This window comes from Ambystoma mexicanum, chromosome 13 (genome assembly GCF_040938575.1).
Source record: "Ambystoma mexicanum isolate Mex_15411 chromosome 13, UKY_AmexF1_1, whole genome shotgun sequence".
Lineage (NCBI taxonomy): Eukaryota > Metazoa > Chordata > Amphibia > Caudata > Ambystomatidae > Ambystoma > Ambystoma mexicanum.
This window is the reverse complement of record NC_090938.1, coordinates 72349756-72366693: the sequence shown is the minus strand read 5'-3', so window position 1 is coordinate 72366693 and position 16938 is coordinate 72349756. Positions and strand designations below refer to the sequence as shown.

Sequence of the window (16938 nt, the reverse complement as noted above, 5' to 3'; positions counted from 1 at the left end):
CCTCCACTCTGCTTATTTTAGGATGTGCTTTTGCCGCTGATGTCACAGTCAAAGCCAGCACCAAAGTGGATTACAAGATTACGCCCCCCCCCCCCCCCCCGGAATTACCTCTCTATCGCTATCGCATCTGAGTCGCGTGTAATCTTCAGGTTTCACATGGTAGCTCTTTTCTTTTTTCCTTTTTTTTCATTCTTAGAATTTCAGCCTGGCTCTGTCCACAGTGGGTCATCACCGTGTTGCTTCTCATTGGCTGGAATGTAATTGGCAAGGGCTTTCTTAAGGAGCTACTTCCGGTGAGAGAAGGCTTTGTGAGCAAGGCGATCTCTTCAGCAGTAGGGCTTGGGAGGGTTTCAAGGCAAGGGTAGGAACTAGCTCCCTATTGAGGACAATATCAGCTTGAAGGGGTTTTGCGCTTATATCAAGAAGTAGAAAATAATTAAAAGGACAGCGCTTAAATTGAAGTCTTTGACTGGTCCATCAGAGACCATTGGTCAGGATCACCTCGTGACCGGAAAATGGGCAACATGGACGGCAAGGCGGTGGAAGAGCTGAGTGCCACGGAGATCCACCAGTGGTACAAGAAGTACATGACGGAGTGCCCCTCTGGGCAGCTCACCCAGCATGAGTTCAAGCAGTTCTTTGGCTTGAAGAATTTAAGTCCAGCTTCCAGCAAATACATTGAGCAAATGTTTGACACCTTTGACTTCAACCAGGTAAATGTTCATTTGCTGCTTTGTCGTCCTCGCCACATCCATTGTGTGCCTTTGCTAATGATGTGTTATTTATATAGCGCCTTAAGCCAAAGCGCTTTACAGAGAACATATTTACATATATTTATCATCCCAACCGAAGTTGGTACTCATTTATCGATCTCAGAAGGATGAAAGGCTGAGTTGGCCATGCCGGGACTCAAACCTGCAAGCTGCAGATCACAGCAGCGAGTGCCCAACCCACTGAGCTATCTTACCGGCATTTGCTACCTACTAGAACTATACTGCTCCAACATATGGAAAGGTTATGTGTGCTAAGTATAATATTTTGAACTGGGCAGTACTGCCTGGGTATTACTCCATAGCCACCCACCACGGTGTTATTGACCTGTTTCATGCAACCGGCCAAACACTGCCCCAGGTTTGTTGTCTCTTCTTTTTAGGAGTAGTTCTTTGACTATAAACTTTTAGAAGGATTTTTAAAATACTTTTGTGAAACCGAGCCTGTATCTTGAGTGTCGCGATGCACCTAGAATGTTTTAGCATTAAACGAATTACACACATTTTTGGTATTCGGCCCATTACGTAACCGCTGTCCTATACCCGCTTAAGACACTTTATGAAAGCAAATGAAAGGTGTAGGGCCTGGTTCATGGGATTCTTTGCACGGTTCAAAGTGACTTTGCACTGCCGACACCCCCCCTGATTCATGGAACTGGCTTTGCACTGCAACAATACCCTTTGCACATTCCATGAATAAGGGTTTGTGTCGCCAGTGCAACGTCACTTTGAACCGTGCGAACAATTCCACGAATCGGGCCCTTAGTTTCTAAAAATAAATAACAACATGCCCATGCAAGTGGGTCCTGGGATCATTGTATTGCTTTTGGGCTCCCCCATGCACCATTTGTGGAGTTGTAGCGCTACAGCCCGAGAAGGAAGAGTTTGACTTGACGATGCAAAATGGAGCAAACTCTTTTCTGAAGGTTGGCAAGGCAGAATAAGCGAAAGGGAATCTTTCATTGATTTGTATGTGCCAACTTTAATGAGTTGATGCTTTATGTTGCAACCTGCAGTGCTGGTCATTGGGCCGGCTCTCGGCGGATCTGAGATCCGGCACCAGATATGGAGCCGGATCTCGGGATCCGGCCAGAGTCAGCCGCCCAAGCCCATGAACCGTGCTGGAATCGTTAAAAAAAAAAAAAGAAAAAGAAAAGCACACGGGACGGCAGCATTGAATTTTGCCGCGGCTTTGGCACTGGTGTGTAATGCACAATGCTCGCTGCATGTACAACCCATGCCTTTCAGTTGTACATGTAGCAAGCATTGTGCAGTACACACCAATGCCAAAGCCGGCAGTAAAAGCCAATGCTGCTGTTGCAGGCGTTTTTTTAATTTATTTTTTTACGTATTCCAGCATTGCTGGATGTCAACTACGAGCCCCGCCCCCTGTAGAGCACGCCCCCTCGGGCAGCGCCCCCCCCCCCCAAAACTCCTCCCCTCACCCCGTGTGTTGTGGGATCCCCCACCACATTTTTTCCATTTCCACCACTGGCAACCTGCCGTAGAGGGCCGGTAGCGGGGGTCTGAGGGGGGCGGGGGGGGGGGGGGGTCGTTAGGTTTTAGAGTGCAGCCAGCGATCAATTGTCACAAAAGGGTTGCCTCTAAGAATGCAGCAGAACGGAATGTCCAGAAAGCACTCTTTGGAGTTTGAGAGGTTAGAGCAATCCCGACTCTTCTATGACGCGCTGTGTGATACTGGTTGCCTTGTTGGGTTTTATACAGCACACCCCTAGCTATGACGGAACAGAGCGCTGTAGAGCAGGGGGAATACTTTAACGGGGTTCAATAAAACGGGTCATATTAGGATAGAATATTTGGGGTACCCTTAGAAGGACATGGAGAGGGAGACTACATAGGGTCAGAGACGGGCGAGCTAGGTTCTTGGTGATGGGTTTACTATAGCTTCTACTGTCCATTGATTTCAAGCAGGGTCACGTGACCTTTCAACTCTCCACCACCTGAATCGCCTGGCCACTGAATGAAGAGCGAAGACAGTGTAATCAGACTTCTCTTCTTTAATGCTTTAGTTTAAGGGTCCATTCTCCCTCGCCATTGGCAGCACAGGCTCCCATTCTCCCTCGCCATTGGCAGCACAGGCTCCCATTCTCCCTCGCCAGTGGCAGCACAGGCTCCCATTCTCCCTCGCCATGGCAGCACAGGCTCCCATTCTCCCTCGCCATTGGCAGCAGAGGCTCCCATTCTCCCTCACCACTGGCAGCACAATACCCATTCTCTCACGCCATTGGCAGCACATGCTCCCATTCTCCCTCGCCATTGGCAGCACATGCTCCCATTCTCCCTCGCCATTGGCAGCACATGCCCCCATTCTCCCTCGCCATTGGCAGCACATGCCCCCATTCTCCCTCGCCATTGGCAGCACATGCTCCCATTCTCTCTCGCCATTGGCAACACAGGCTCCCATTCTCCCTCACCATTGGCAGAACATGCTCCCATTCTCCCTCGCCATTGGCAGCGCATGCTCCCATTCTCCCTCACCATTGGCAGCACAGGCTCCCATTCTACATCGCCATTGGCAGCACAGGCTCCCATTCTCCATCGCCATTCGCAGCACAGGCTCCCATCCCCCCTCTCCATTGGCAGCACAGGCTCCCATTCTCCCTTTCCATTGGCAGCACATGCTCCCATTCTCCCTCGCCATTGGCAGCACATGCCCCCATTTTCCCTCGCCATTGGCAGCACATGCTCTCATTCTCCCTCGCCATTGGCAGCACAGGCTCCTATTCCCCCTCGCCATTGGCAGCACATGCCCCCATTCTCCCTCGCCATTGGCAGCACAGGCTCCCATTCTCCCTCGCCATTGGCAGCACATGCTCCCATTCCCCCTCGCCATTGGGAGCACAGACTCCCATTCTCCCTCGCCATTGGCAGCACAGGCTCCCATTCTCCCTCGCCATTGGCAGCACAGGCTCCCATTCTCCATCGCCATTGGCAGCACAGGCTCCCATTCTCCATCGCCATTGGCAGCACATGCTCCCATTCCCCCTCGCCATTGGGAGCACAGACTCCCATTCTCCCTCGCCATTGGCAGCACAGGCTCCCATTCTCCATCGCCATTGGCAGCACAAGCTTCCATTCCCCCTCGCCATTGGCAGCACATGCTCCCATTCTCCCTCGCCATTGGCAGCACAGGCTCCCATTCTCCATCGCCATTGGCAGCACAGGCTCCCATTCTCCCTCGCCATTGGCAGCACAGGCTCCCATTCTCCCTCGCCATTGGCAGCACAGGCTCCCATTCTCCATCGCCATTGGCAGCACATGCTCCCATTATCCCTCGCCATTGGCAGCACATGCTCCCATTCTCCCTCTCCATTGGCAGCACAGGCTCCCATTCCCCCTCGCCATTGGCAGCACAGGCTCCCATTCCCCCTCTCCATTGGCAGCACAGGCTCCCATTCTCCCTCGCCATTGGCAGCACATGCTCCCATTCTCCCTCGCCATTGGCAGCACATGCTCCCATTCTCCCTCGCCATTCGCAGCACATGCCCCCATTCTCCCTCGCCATTGGCAGAACATGCTCCCATTCTCCCTCGCCATTAGCAGCACAGGCTCCCATTCTCCAACGCCATTGGCAGCGCATGCCCCCATTCTCCCTCGCCATTGGGAGCACAGGCTCCCATTCTCCCTCGTCATTGGCAGCGCATGCTCCCATTCTCCCTCGCCATTGGCAAAACAGGCTCCCATTCCCCCTCGCCATTGGCAGCACATGCTCCCATTCTCCCTCACCATTGGCAGCACAGGCTCCCATTCTCCATCGCCATTGGCAGCACAGGCTCCCATTCTCCCTCGCCATTGGCAGCACAGGCTCCCATTCTCCATCGCCAATGGCAGCACATGCTCCCATTCTCCCTCGCCATTGGCAGCACATGCTCCCATTCCCCCTCGCCATTGCCAGCACAGGCTCCCATTCTCCATCGCCATTGGCAGCACAGGCTCCCATTCCCCCTCGCCATTGGCAGCACATGCTCCCATTCTCCCTCGCCATTGGCAGCACAGGCTCCCATTCTCCCTCCCACTGGCAGCACAATACCCATTCTCCCTCGCCATTGGCAGCACATGCTCCCATTCTCCCTCGCCATGGGCAGCACATGCTCCCATTCTCCCTCGCCATGGGCAGCACATGCTCCCATTCTCCCTCGCCATGGGCAGCACATGCTCCCATTCTCCCTCGCCTTTGGCAGCGCAGGCTCCCATTCTCCTTCGCCATTGGCAGCTCCCATTCTCCATCGCCATTGGCAGCACAATACCCATTCTCCATCGCCATTGGCAGCACAGGCTCCCATTCTCCATCGCCATTGGCAGCACATGCTCCCATTCTCCCTCGCCATTGGCAGCACAGGCTCCCATTCCCCCTCGTCATTGGCAGCACAGGCTCCCATTCTCCATCGCCATTGGCAGCACAGGCTCCCATTTTCCATTGCCATTCGCAGCACAGGCTCCCATTCTCCCTCTCCATTGGCAGCACAGGCTCCCATTCTCCCTCTCCATTGGCAGCACATGCTCCCATTCTCCCTCGCCATTGGCAGCACATGCCCCCATTCTCCCTCGCCATTGGCAGCACATGCTCCCATTCTCCCTCGCCATTGGCAGCACATGCCCCCATTCTCCCTCGCCATTGGCAGCACAGGCTCCCATTCTCCCTCGCCATTGGCAGCACAGGCTCCCATTCCCCCTCGCCATTGGGAGCACAGACTCCCATTCCCCCTCGTCATTGGCAGCACAGGCTCCCATTCTCCCTCGCCATTGGCAGCACAGGCTCCCATTCTCCATCGCCATTGGCAGAACATGCTCCCATTCTCCATCGCCATTGGCAGCACAAGCTTCCATTCCCCCTCGCCATTGGCAGCACATGCTCCCATTCTCCCTCGCCATTGGCAGCACAGGCTCCCATTCTCCATCGCCATTGGCAGCACAGGCTCCCATTCCCCCTCGTCATTGGCAGCACAGGCTCCCATTCTCCATCGCCATTGGCAGCACAGGCTCCCATTCTCCATCGCCATTGGCAGCACAGGCTCCCATTCTCCCTCTCCATTGGCAGCACAGGCTCCCATTCTCCCTCTCCATTGGCAGCACATGCTCCCATTCTCCCTCGCCATTGGCAGCACATGCCCCCATTCTCCCTCGCCATTGGCAGCACATGCTCCCATTCTCCCTCGCCATTGGCAGCACATGCTCCCATTCTCCCTCGCCATTGGCAGCACATGCCCCCATTCTCCCTCGCCATTGGCAGCACGGGCTCCCATTCTCCCTCGCCATTGGCAGCACATGCTCCCATTATCCCTCGCCATTGGCAACACATGCTCCCATTCTCCCTCTCCATTGGCAGCACAGGCTCCCATTCCCCCTCGCCATTGGCAGCACAGTCTCCCATTCTCCCTCTCCATTGGCAGCACAGGCTCCCATTCTCCCTCGCCATTGGCAGCACATGCTCCCATTCTCCCTCGCCATTCGCAGCACATGCCTCCATTCTCCCTCGCCATTCGCAGCACATGCCTCCATTCTCCCTCGCCATTGGCAGAACATGCTCCCATTCTCCCTCGCCATTGGCAGCACAAGCTTCCATTCCCCCTCGCCATTGGCAGCACATGCTCCCATTCTCCCTCGCCATTGGCAGCACAGGCTCCCATTCTCCATCGCCATTGGCAGCACAGGCTCCCATTCCCCCTCGTCATTGGCAGCACAGGCTCCCATTCTCCATCGCCATTGGCAGCACAGGCTCCCATTCTCCCTTGCCATTGGCAGCACAGGCTCCCATTCTCCCTCGCCATTGGCAGCACAGGCTCCCATTCTCCCTCTCCATTGGCAGCACATGCTCCCATTCTCCCTCGCCATTGGCAGCACATGCCCCCATTCTCCATCGCCATTGGCAGCACATGCTCCCATTCTCCCTCGCCATTGGCAGCACATGCTCCCATTCTCCCTCGCCATTGGCAGCACATGCCCCCATTCTCCCTCTCCATTGGCAGCACGGGCTCCCATTCTCCATCGCCATTGGCAGCACATGCTCCCATTATCCCTCGCCATTGGCAACACATGCTCCCATTCTCCCTCTCCATTGGCAGCACAGGCTCCCATTCCCCCTCGCCATTGGCAGCACAGTCTCCCATTCTCCCTCTCCATTGGCAGCACAGGCTCCCATTCTCCCTCGCCATTGGCAGCACATGCTCCCATTCTCCCTCGCCATTCGCAGCACATGCCTCCATTCTCCCTCGCCATTGGCAGAACATGCTCCCATTCTCCCTCGCCATTGGCAGCACAGGCTCCCATTCTCCAACGCCATTGGCAGCGCATGCCCCCAGTCTCCCTCGCCATTGGCAGCACAGGCTCCCATTCTCCCTCGCCATTGGCAGCACAGGCTCCCATTCTCCCTCGCCATTGGCAGCACAGGCTCCCATTCTCCCTCGCCATGGCAGCACAGGCTCCCATTCTCCATCGCCATTGGCAGCACAGGCTCCCATTCTCCCTTGCCATTGGCAGCACAGGCTCCCATTCTCCCTCGCCATTGGCAGCGCATGCTCCCATTCTCCCTCACCATTGACAGCACAGGCTCCCATTCTCCATCGCCATTGGCAGCACAGGCTCCCATTCTCCATCGCCATTGGCAGCACAGGCTCCCATTCTCCATCGCCATTCGCAGCACAGGCTCCCATCCCCCCTCTCCATTGGCAGCACAGGCTCCCATTCTCCCTCTCCATTGGCAGCACATGCTCCCATTACCTCCACGTCCACTCTTCCTCGTCCCAGTACTTACTTCATGAGGCACCTGCCTCCGACACAGGACCTTCTTCTATTTCTTTAAATCTCTATAACTCCTCCCCCACATCCATGTCACTCAGTTTTAATTTTTCCTGCCTCCGGCAGGTTGGACTTTTTCTTCCCGGTGCGGGACACCAGGGAGCACCGATTGCTTGCCCCCTGGGGGGGCTGTGTGGCGGGGCCCTCGGCTCCCTCAGGTGCGGCGCTGCTCCTGGGCCCCCTGCGGGGCTTGGGGTCACAGTTGAGCTGGATTGCCTCGCTCGGTTCTTTGCTGGGCTCCGGACCGCAGCGTGAGCATTGTGTCCCGGGTCCTGCACGGCCCCGGGAAGGTAAGGAGAGGGGAGGACTGGGCTTGATGTTTTTCCCCTCTCCTCCTGTTTTGGCCGTCTGGATTCGACTTGGCAGTATGGGCTAGCCTTCCCTTTTGTTGTGAGGCCTCTCTGCTTCTTGTCGTGGGGTGACAGTGGCAGAGAGTCTTTGGGAGTGCGGGGGCTCTGTTCTGTCGCAGGCATGTCACATACCACCCGCTCCTCAGACACACACAGCACAGGATGCACCGGATGTTAGCTGCATTATCTGGGGGAAGGTAAGGAGAGGGGAGGACTGTGCTTGATATTTTTCCCCTCTCCTGCTGGTATGGCCATCTTGACTCCTTCAACATTCCGTTTTCCTCGTGCCTTGTGTGCACATCTTTATTGGAAATGATGGCAAGCACTTGGCAGTATGGGCTAAGCCTTCCTTTTTGTTGTGAGGCCTCTCTGCTTCTTGTCGTGGGGTGACTATGACAGAGTATTTGAAAGTGCAGGGGCTCTTTTCTGTCGCAGGCATGTCACATACCACCCGCTCCTCAGAGACACACAGCCCAGGTGCACCGGATGTTGGCTGCATTCCTTGCGTGCTGCCGGTGAATACGGCGCAGATTTGGACACGTCTGCAAGCGGCCGGAAGGGTACCGGCCTGGCATAGTCTACACTTCGGGTTCGAGTCTCAGCGGTGCTGACTCGGTCCTTCATCCTTCCTAGACCGACGCATTGGAACCATTTAGAGCATGGGGCTACCAGCTACTGGATACAGGGCTCAAGCCACCTCTCAGTCATGTGGGGTGTTAGTGGTGTGTTTGGGTCTGTGCTAGCTATGGACGCAGACTCCTTGTCCTGTCCTCTTCCTCTAAACTGCGCGAGAGAAAGTCGAAGGAGTTGATTTGCTTTTCCCTTGTCCGGCATGGGATTATGGAAAATGCATCATGGAAGTAACGGCCATGCAGGGGGTTCCCAGTGTCTCTTCTTTTAGGGCCTAGGTCCTCCGGTGCCGACGTGTTGCTTTCACGCCTCCTCTCAGACTTGTGGGAAGTGATAGGGCACATGGTGGCACATGTCTGTGCTTAGAGGGGTTCTCAGAGCCCCTGGTGCCGGTGGAGGGGGATGTCACTTCAGTGGGTTTTCCAGTATAGGCATACCTCAGGTAGGGGGTTGCCTTTGATGTCGGCTATCCGGGATGGATTGCTTTGCCCCGCTTTGTGACAGTACTCTGCCTTTTTGACGCCAGCCTGGTGGCTCCTCTGTCAGCTGAGGGGGCCATAGTCTGCTGGACTTCTGGGCTGTCCAGTATCTTCCTTTTGATAGGTCAGATCTTTTTGTGGGCTGACAAGCATGCTGTTATATTGTGGTGCAGGCCTGTTTCAACGTCCTGTGATTTCCCTCTGGTGCAAGTGCAGTGACTGGCGGTTTTCCCTGGCTCCTCGTCTCTATCTTCTCGGAAGTGTATGGGACCGGTGGGGTTCGGCTTCCTGGGTAATGGGCTCCTTCTGGAGGGGGTATCAGTTGCCGTTCCTGTCTCCTCCTGTCCAGGTTTGCATGGTTAGGACTTTGGTACCCAGCTCACGGTCCAAGTAGTTGGCCATGGGATCCGTTCTCTCCGAACGGTTGTTGTGGGTTACCGTCTTGCCCGTTCCTCTCCCTGTTCAGGGTCAAGTTTTCTACTTGCGGGTGTTCCTGGTCCCTATGCCTTCTAGGATGTGTCACCTGCTTATGGGTCTCAAGACCCTGCACTGCTTGTCCGGACGTCTGGGGAGAGCGTACTCTGGATGTTGTGCAGGGGGGGCGCTTGCTGGCTGTTCTGGGCTGGGTTCTCAGAAGGCAGTATGTCTCGGCTCGCCTGTTGCTGAAGTTACGGGGCACGTGGCGTCTTGCATGTTTTTCAGTTCCTTGAGCCCGTCTTCGGTTACGTCTCCTGGTGTCTTATACTCTCTCCCACTGGCTCCCGACATCTCAGCTTTCGTAGTTTTGTTTTCAGTGTCCCCAGAGCTGCGAGTGTCCCTGCTATGGTGGCGGGGGGTTTCAGGTCTACAGGCTGAGGTGTGCATGGTCCTTCCTCCTGTGGCCTCTCCTACTACCAACACCAGCAGAAAGGGTCTACATTGGGGGTCCTCTCAGCTCAAGGGTTGTGAGATCTGGGGAGAGCGGGCGATCATCCAATTGGCAAGAGTTGTGCCATTGTCCAAGCTCTGGTGTACTTCGAGGAGTTGCTGGACGGTCAGCGGTTTTTGGTCCGATCGGACAATACGACGGCCTTGGCATATGTCAACTGCAAAGGGGTTCCGGCCACTCCTTGAATGCTCTGGCAGCGCTGATAGGCACCTGGGAGGACTCTCATCTGGTGGCCTCACGTATCAGAAGGGTGGACAATGTTCAAGCGGATCTTCTCAGACGCCGGATTTCACTCCTCTGCGGAACTGGTCCTGTTGGCCCAGGTCTTTGCGGTGACCTGTGTCAGATTAGGGTCCCTGGTTCTAGACCTGTTTGCATCCCCGGCCTCAGCAGAAGTTCCCCTCTTCTGCTCTAGGTTTCAGGCTGAGGGGATTGGGGGATGGACGCCCTCTCTGTACAGTGGCCTTGGGGTTTTCCTTTATGCCTTTCCGCCTATTCCCCTTCTGCCCCGGGTGGTTTGGCGCATCAGAGTGTCCAGGGTGACTGTGTTGTTGTTAGCTCCGTTCTGGTCCCGCCGGAGTTGGCTCCCCTCTCTGTTGGAGCTTCGGTCCTAGGAACCTTGGCTGGTTCCGAGGTGGCCGTGTCCCCTTCAAGGGGATCTGCGGTTGGAATTCCACCAGATGCAATGGGCGGTGTGGCTATTGCTCAGTCTAGGTTGATATCTCAGGGGTTCTCAGATCCTGTAGTTGGGTCCAAATGGATGCTCTTAGACCCTCCATTCTGAAGGTGTTAGGCAGACACTGGGGCCATTTCCGAGACTGGTATGGGCGGTCTGGGATCCCTCCCCTGCGTTCTGGCCTCTGCTATCCTTCAGTTCCTCCAGGAGGGGTTTTGACAGGGGCCTGGCAGTTTTTCCAGGCTTCGCTCTCAGTAGGCCTCCATGAAATTACTTTTGGGGGACTCTGACGGTCACTTGGATGGGGAGGTGTTGGTGGGGAAATTGATCCAGGGTTTTTCTTCTTCCCGTCCTTGTGCTGATAAAGGGCTTTCCTCTTGGGATCTCCCTCTTGTATTACGGTTCCTTCACGGGCCTCCTTTTGAGCCCATTTCCGAGATTGATATCAAACATCTTACACTGAAATCTGCTTTTCTTATTGCCCTCACTTCTGCCCGTAGGCTTGGGGATATTGGGGCTCTCTTATGTCACGCTCCTTTCCTGAGGGTGCTGCCAGACTCGGTGGTGCCGGGGTGTGGTCCGATGTTTCTCCCTTCAGTTGTCTCTCGGTTTTCACACCTCTCAGGGTCTGGTTCTCCCTGACTTCTTTCATGATCCAAGAACGCCTGAGGAGGTGGCTCGGCTTAACATTGATGTCCGACGGGACGCGTTGGAGTATTTGGCTTGGTTTGCTTTTTCCACCAATCTGATAGTCTTCTGATTGCTTGTGGTCCGGCTGGGGCTGGGCATAACGCATCTGTGGTTTCCATTTTCCGGTGGTTCCGGGTTGTGATCTCTAGGGCCTATGTGGCTTCTGGCCTGCCTGCGCACAATCGGGGGCGGTCTGCCAGGGGTTTGGTGGCTTCCTGGGCCGATGCAAGGAGGGTTTTTCTCTGCAAGAGATTTGTATGGCTGCCGCCTTGGCTGGTCTAGGCATTTTCATCAACCGCTATGGGTTGAGCTTTTCCCACTCGGGGTTGGTTCCTTCGTGGTTGGAGTTTTGTCTGTGGGGATGTGATTTAAGAGTTATTGTGGGTGTGTTTTGCTGCACTGTTTTTGGCTCTGTCTCATTGGGACCTTTTCCCCGTTGCTGCTTTGGTATACCTCATGAAGTAAGTACTGGGACGAGGAAGAGTGGACGTGGAGGTAATGCTCTGATTACTTACCGGTAATCTTCATTACTCCTAGTCCTACTCTTCCTTGTCACAGTACTGACGACCCTCCTCACCCTCCCTCCGGGGAAGGTCCCATGCTCCGGCTTGGTAATATGAAACTGAGTGACATGGATGTGGGGGAGGAGTTATAGAGATTTAAAGAAATAGAAGAAGGTCCTGTGTCGGAGGCAGGTGCCTCATGAAGTAAGTACTGTGACGAGGAAGAGTAAGACTAGGAGTAATGAAGATTACCGGTAAGTAATCAGAGCATTCTCCCTCGCCATTGGCAGCACATGCCCCCATTCTCCCTCGCCATTGGCAGCACATGCCCCCATTCTCTCTCGCCATTGGCAGCACAGGCTCCCATTACCTCCACGTCCACTCTTCCTCGTCCCAGTACTTACTTCATGAGGCACCTGCCTCCGACACAGGACCTTCTTCTATTTCTTTAAATCTCTATAACTCCTCCCCCACATCCATGTCACTCAGTTTAATTTTTCCTGCCTCCGGCAGGTTGGACTTTTTCTTCCCGGTGCGGGGCACCAGGGAGCACTGATTGCTGGCCCCCTGGGGGGGGGCTGTGTGGCGGGGCCCTCGGCTCCCTCAGGTGCGGCGCTGCTCCTGGGCCCACTGCGGGGCTTGGGGTCACAGTTGAGCTGGATTGCCTCGCTCGGTTCTTTGCTGGGCTCCGGACCGCAGCGTGAGCATTGTGTCCCGGGTCCTGCACGGCCCCGGGAAGGTAAGGAGAGGGGAGGACTGGGCTTGATGTTTTTCCCCTCTCCTCCTGTTTTGGCCGTCTTGATTCGACTTGGCAGCATGGGCTGGCCTTCCCTTTTGTTGTGAGGCCTCTCTGCTTCTTGTCGTGGGGTGACAGTGGCAGAGAGTCTTTGGGAGTGCGGGGGCTCTGTTCTGTCGCAGGCATGTCACATACCACCTGCTCCTCAGACACACGGCCCAGGATGCACCGGATGTTAGCTGCATTATCTGGGGGAAGGTAAGGAGAGGGGAGGACTGTGCTTGATATTTTCCCCCTCTCCTTCTGGTATGGCCATCTTGACTCCTTCAACATGCCGTTTTCCTCGTGCCTTGTGTGCACATCTTTATTGGAAATGATGGCAAGCACTTGGCAGTATGGGCTAGCCTTCCCTTTTTGTTGTGAGGCCTCTCTGCTTCTTGTCGTGGGGTGTCTGTGACAGAGTATTTGAAAGTGTGGGGGCTCTGTACTGTCACAGGCATGTCACATACCACCCGCTCCTCAGACACACACAGCCCAGGATGCACCGGATGTTGGCTGCATTCCTTGCGTGCTGCCTGTGAATACGGCGCAGATTTGGACACGTCTGCAAGCGGCCGGAAGGGTACCGGCCTGGCATAGTCTACACTTCGGGTTCGAGTATCGGCGGTGCTGACTCGGTCCTTCAACCTTCCTAGACCGACGCATTGGAACGATCTAGAGCATGGGGCTACCAGCTACTGGATACAGGGCTCAAGCCACCTCTCAGTCATGTGGCTTGTTAGTGGTGTGTTTGGGTCTGTGCTAGCTATGGACGCAGACTCCTTGTCCTGTCCTCTTCCTCTAAACTGCGCGAGGGGAAGTCGAAGGAGTTGATTTGCTTTTCCCTTGTCCGGCATGGGATTATGGAAAATGCATCATGGAAGTAACGGCAATGCAGGGGGTTCCCAGTGTCTCTTCTTTTAGGGCCTAGGTCCTCCGGTGCCGACGTGTTGCTTTCACGCCTCCTCTCAGACTTGTGGGAAGTGATAGGGCACATGGTGGCACATGTCTGTGCTTAGAGGGGTTCTCAGAGCCCCTGGTGGAGGGGGATGTCACTTCAGTGGGTTTTCCAGTATAGGCATACCTCAGGTAGGGGGTTGCCTTTGATGTCGGCTATCCGGGATGGATTGCTTTGCCCCGCTTTGTGACAGTACTCTGCCCTTTTGACGCCAGCCTGGTGGCTCCTCTGTCAGCTGAGGGGGCCATAGTCTGCTGGACTTCTGGGCTGTCCAGTATCTTCCTTTTGATAGGTCAGATCTTTTTGTGGGCTGACAAGCATGCTGTTATATTGTGGCGCAGGCCTGTTTCAACGTCCTGTGATTTCCCTCTGGTGCAAGTGCAGTGACTGGCGGTTTTCCCTGGCTCCTCGTCTCTATCTTCTTGGAGGTGTATGGGACCGGTGGGGTTCGGCTTCCTGGGTAATGGGCTCCTTCTGGAGGGGGTATCAGTTGCCGTTCCTGTCTCCTCCTGTCCAGGTTTGCATGGTTAGGACTTTGGTACCCAGCTCACGGTCCAAGTAGTTGGCCATAGGATCCGTTCTCTCCGAACGGTTGTTGTGGGTTACCGTCTTGCCCGTTCCTCTCCCTGTTCAGGGTCAAGTTTTCTACTTGCGGGTGTTCCTGGTCCCTATGCCTTCTAGGATGTGTCACCTGCTTATGGGTCTCAAGACCCTGCACTGCTTGTCCGGACGTCTGAGGAGAGCGTACTCTGGATGTTGTGCAGGGGGGGCGCTTGCTGGCTGTTCTGGGCTGGGTTCTCAGAAGGCAGTATGTCTCGGCTCGCCTGTTGCTGAAGTTACGGGGCACGTGGCGTCTTGCATGTTTTCCAGTTCTTTGAGCCCGTCTTCGGTTACGTCTCCTGGTGTCTTATACTCTCTCCCACTGGCTCCCGACATCTCAGCTTTCGTAGTTTTGTTTTCAGTGTCCCCAGCGCTGCGAGTGTCCCTGCTATGGTGGCGGGGGGTTTCAGGTCTACAGGCTGAGGTGTGCATGGTCCTTCCTCCTGTGGCCTCTCCTACTACCAACACCAGCAGAAAGGGTCTACATTGGGGGTCCTCTCAGCTCAAGGGTTGTGAGATCTGGGGAGAGCCGGCGATCATCCAATTGGCAAGAGTTGTGCCATTGTCCAAGCTGTGGTGTACTTCGAGGAGTTGCTGGACGGTCGGCGGTTTTTGGTCCGATCGGACAATACGACGGCCTTGGCATATGTCAACTGTAAAAGGGGTTCCGGCCACTCCTTGAATGCTCTGGCAGCGCTGATAGGCACCTGGGAGGACTCTCATCTGGTGTCTCTGGTGGCCTCACGTATCAGAAGGGTGGACAATGTTCAAGCGGATCTTCTCAGACGCCGGTTTTCACTCCTCTGCGGAACTGGTCCTGTTGGCCCAGGTCTTTGCGGTGACCTGTGTCAGATTAGGGTCCCTGGTTCTAGACCTGTTTGCATCCCCGGCCTCAGCAGAAGTTCCCCTCTTCTGCTCTAGGTTTCAGGCTGAGGGGATTGGGGGATGGACGCCCTCTCTGTACAGTGGCCTTGGGGTTTTCCTTTATGCCTTTCCGCCTATTCCCCTTCTGCCCCGGGTGGTTTGGCGCATCAGAGTGTCCAGGGTGACTGTGTTGTTGTTAGCTCCGTTCTGGTCCCGCCGGAGTTGGCTCCCCTCTCTGTTGGAGCTTCGGTCCTAGGAACCTTGGCTGGTTCCGAGGTGGCCGTGTCCCCTTCAAGGGGATCTGCGGTTGGAATTCCACCAGATGCAATGGGCGGTGTGGCTATTGCTCAGTCTAGGTTGATATCTCAGGGGTTCTCAGATCCTGTAGTTGGGTCCAAATGGATACTCTTAGACCCTCCACTCTGAAGGTGTTAGGCAGACACTGGGGCCATTTCCGAGACTGGTATGGGCGGTCTGGGATCCCTCCCCTGCGTTCTGGCCTTTGCTATCCTTCAGTTCCTCCAGGAGGGGTTTTGACAGGGGCCTGGCAGTTTTTCCAGGCTTCACTCTCAGTAGGCCTCCATGAAATTACTTTTGGGGGACTCGGACGGTCACTTGGATGGGGAAGTGTTGGTGGGGAAATTGATCCAGGGTTTTTCTTCTTCCCGTCCTTGTGCTGATAATGGGCTTTCCTCTTGGGATCTCCCTCTTGTATTACGGTTCCTTCACGGGCCTCCTTTTGAGCCCATTTCCGAGATTGATATCAAACATCTTACACTGAAATCTGCTTTTCTTATTGCCCTCACTTCTGCCCGTAGGCTTGGGGAGATTGGGGCTCTCTTATGTCACGCTCCTTTCCTGAGGGTGCTGCCCGACTCGGTGGTGCCGGGGTGTGGTCCGATGTTTCTCCCTTCAGTTGTCTCTCGGTTTTCACACCTCTCAGGGTCTGGTTCTCCCTGACTTCTTTCATGATCCAAGAACGCCTGAGGAGGTGGCTCGGCTTAACATTGATGTCCGACGGGACGCGTTGGAGTATTTGGCTTGGTTTGCTTTTTCCACCAATCTGATAGTCTTCTGATTGCTTGTGGTCCGGCTGGGGCTGGGCATAACGCATCTGTGGTTTCCATTTTCCGGTGGTTCCGGGTTGTGATCTCTAGGGCCTATGTGGCTTCTGGCCTGCCTGTGCCTGCGCACAATCGGGGGCGGTCTGCCAGGGGTTTGGCGGCTTCCTGGGCCGATGCAAGGAGGGTTTTTCTCTGCAAGAGATTTGTATGGCTGCCGCCTTGGCTGGTCTAGGCATTTTCATCAACCGCTATGGGTTGAGTTTCTCCCACTCGGGGGTTGGTTCCTTCGTGGTTGGAGTTTTGTCTGTGGGGATGTGATTTAAGAGTTATTGTGGGTGTGTTTTGCTGCACTGTTTTTGGCTCTGTGTCTCATTGGGACCTTTTCCCTGTTGCTGCTTTGGTATACCTCATGAAGTAAGTACTGGGACGAGGAAGAGTGGACGTGGAGGTAATGCTCTGATTACTTACCGGTAATCTCCATTACTCCTAGTCCTACTCTTCCTCGTCACAGTACTGACGACCCTCCTCACCCTCCCTCCGGGGAAGGTCCCATGCTCCGGCTTGGTAATATGAAACTGAGTGACATGGATGTGGGGGAGGAGTTATAGAGATTTAAAGAAATAGAAGAAGGTCCTGTGTCGGAGGCAGGTGCCTAATGAAGTAAGTACTGTGACGAGGAAGAGTAGGACTAGGAGTAATGAAGATTACCGGTAAGTAATCAGAGCATTCCCCCTCGCCATTGGGAGCACAGACTCCCATTCCCCCTCGTCATTGGCAGCACAGGCTCCCATTCTCCATCGCCATTGGCAGCACAGGCTCCCATTCTCCCTCGCCA

General features: G+C 55.1%; 1 protein-coding gene across 1 annotated transcript in view; it reads left to right on the top strand.

Moving 5' to 3' along the window:
* The first annotated feature begins 219 nt into the window (after positions 1–219).
* Positions 220–16938, top strand: part of LOC138520881 (guanylyl cyclase-activating protein 1) — a 118220-nt gene continuing 101501 nt past the window's right edge. Inside the window, exon 1 of the mRNA XM_069633294.1 lies at positions 220–713. Within this exon, the coding sequence (XP_069489395.1) occupies positions 516–713 (198 nt within the window). The 5' untranslated portion in view covers positions 220–515. The remainder of the gene's footprint in view (positions 714–16938) is intronic.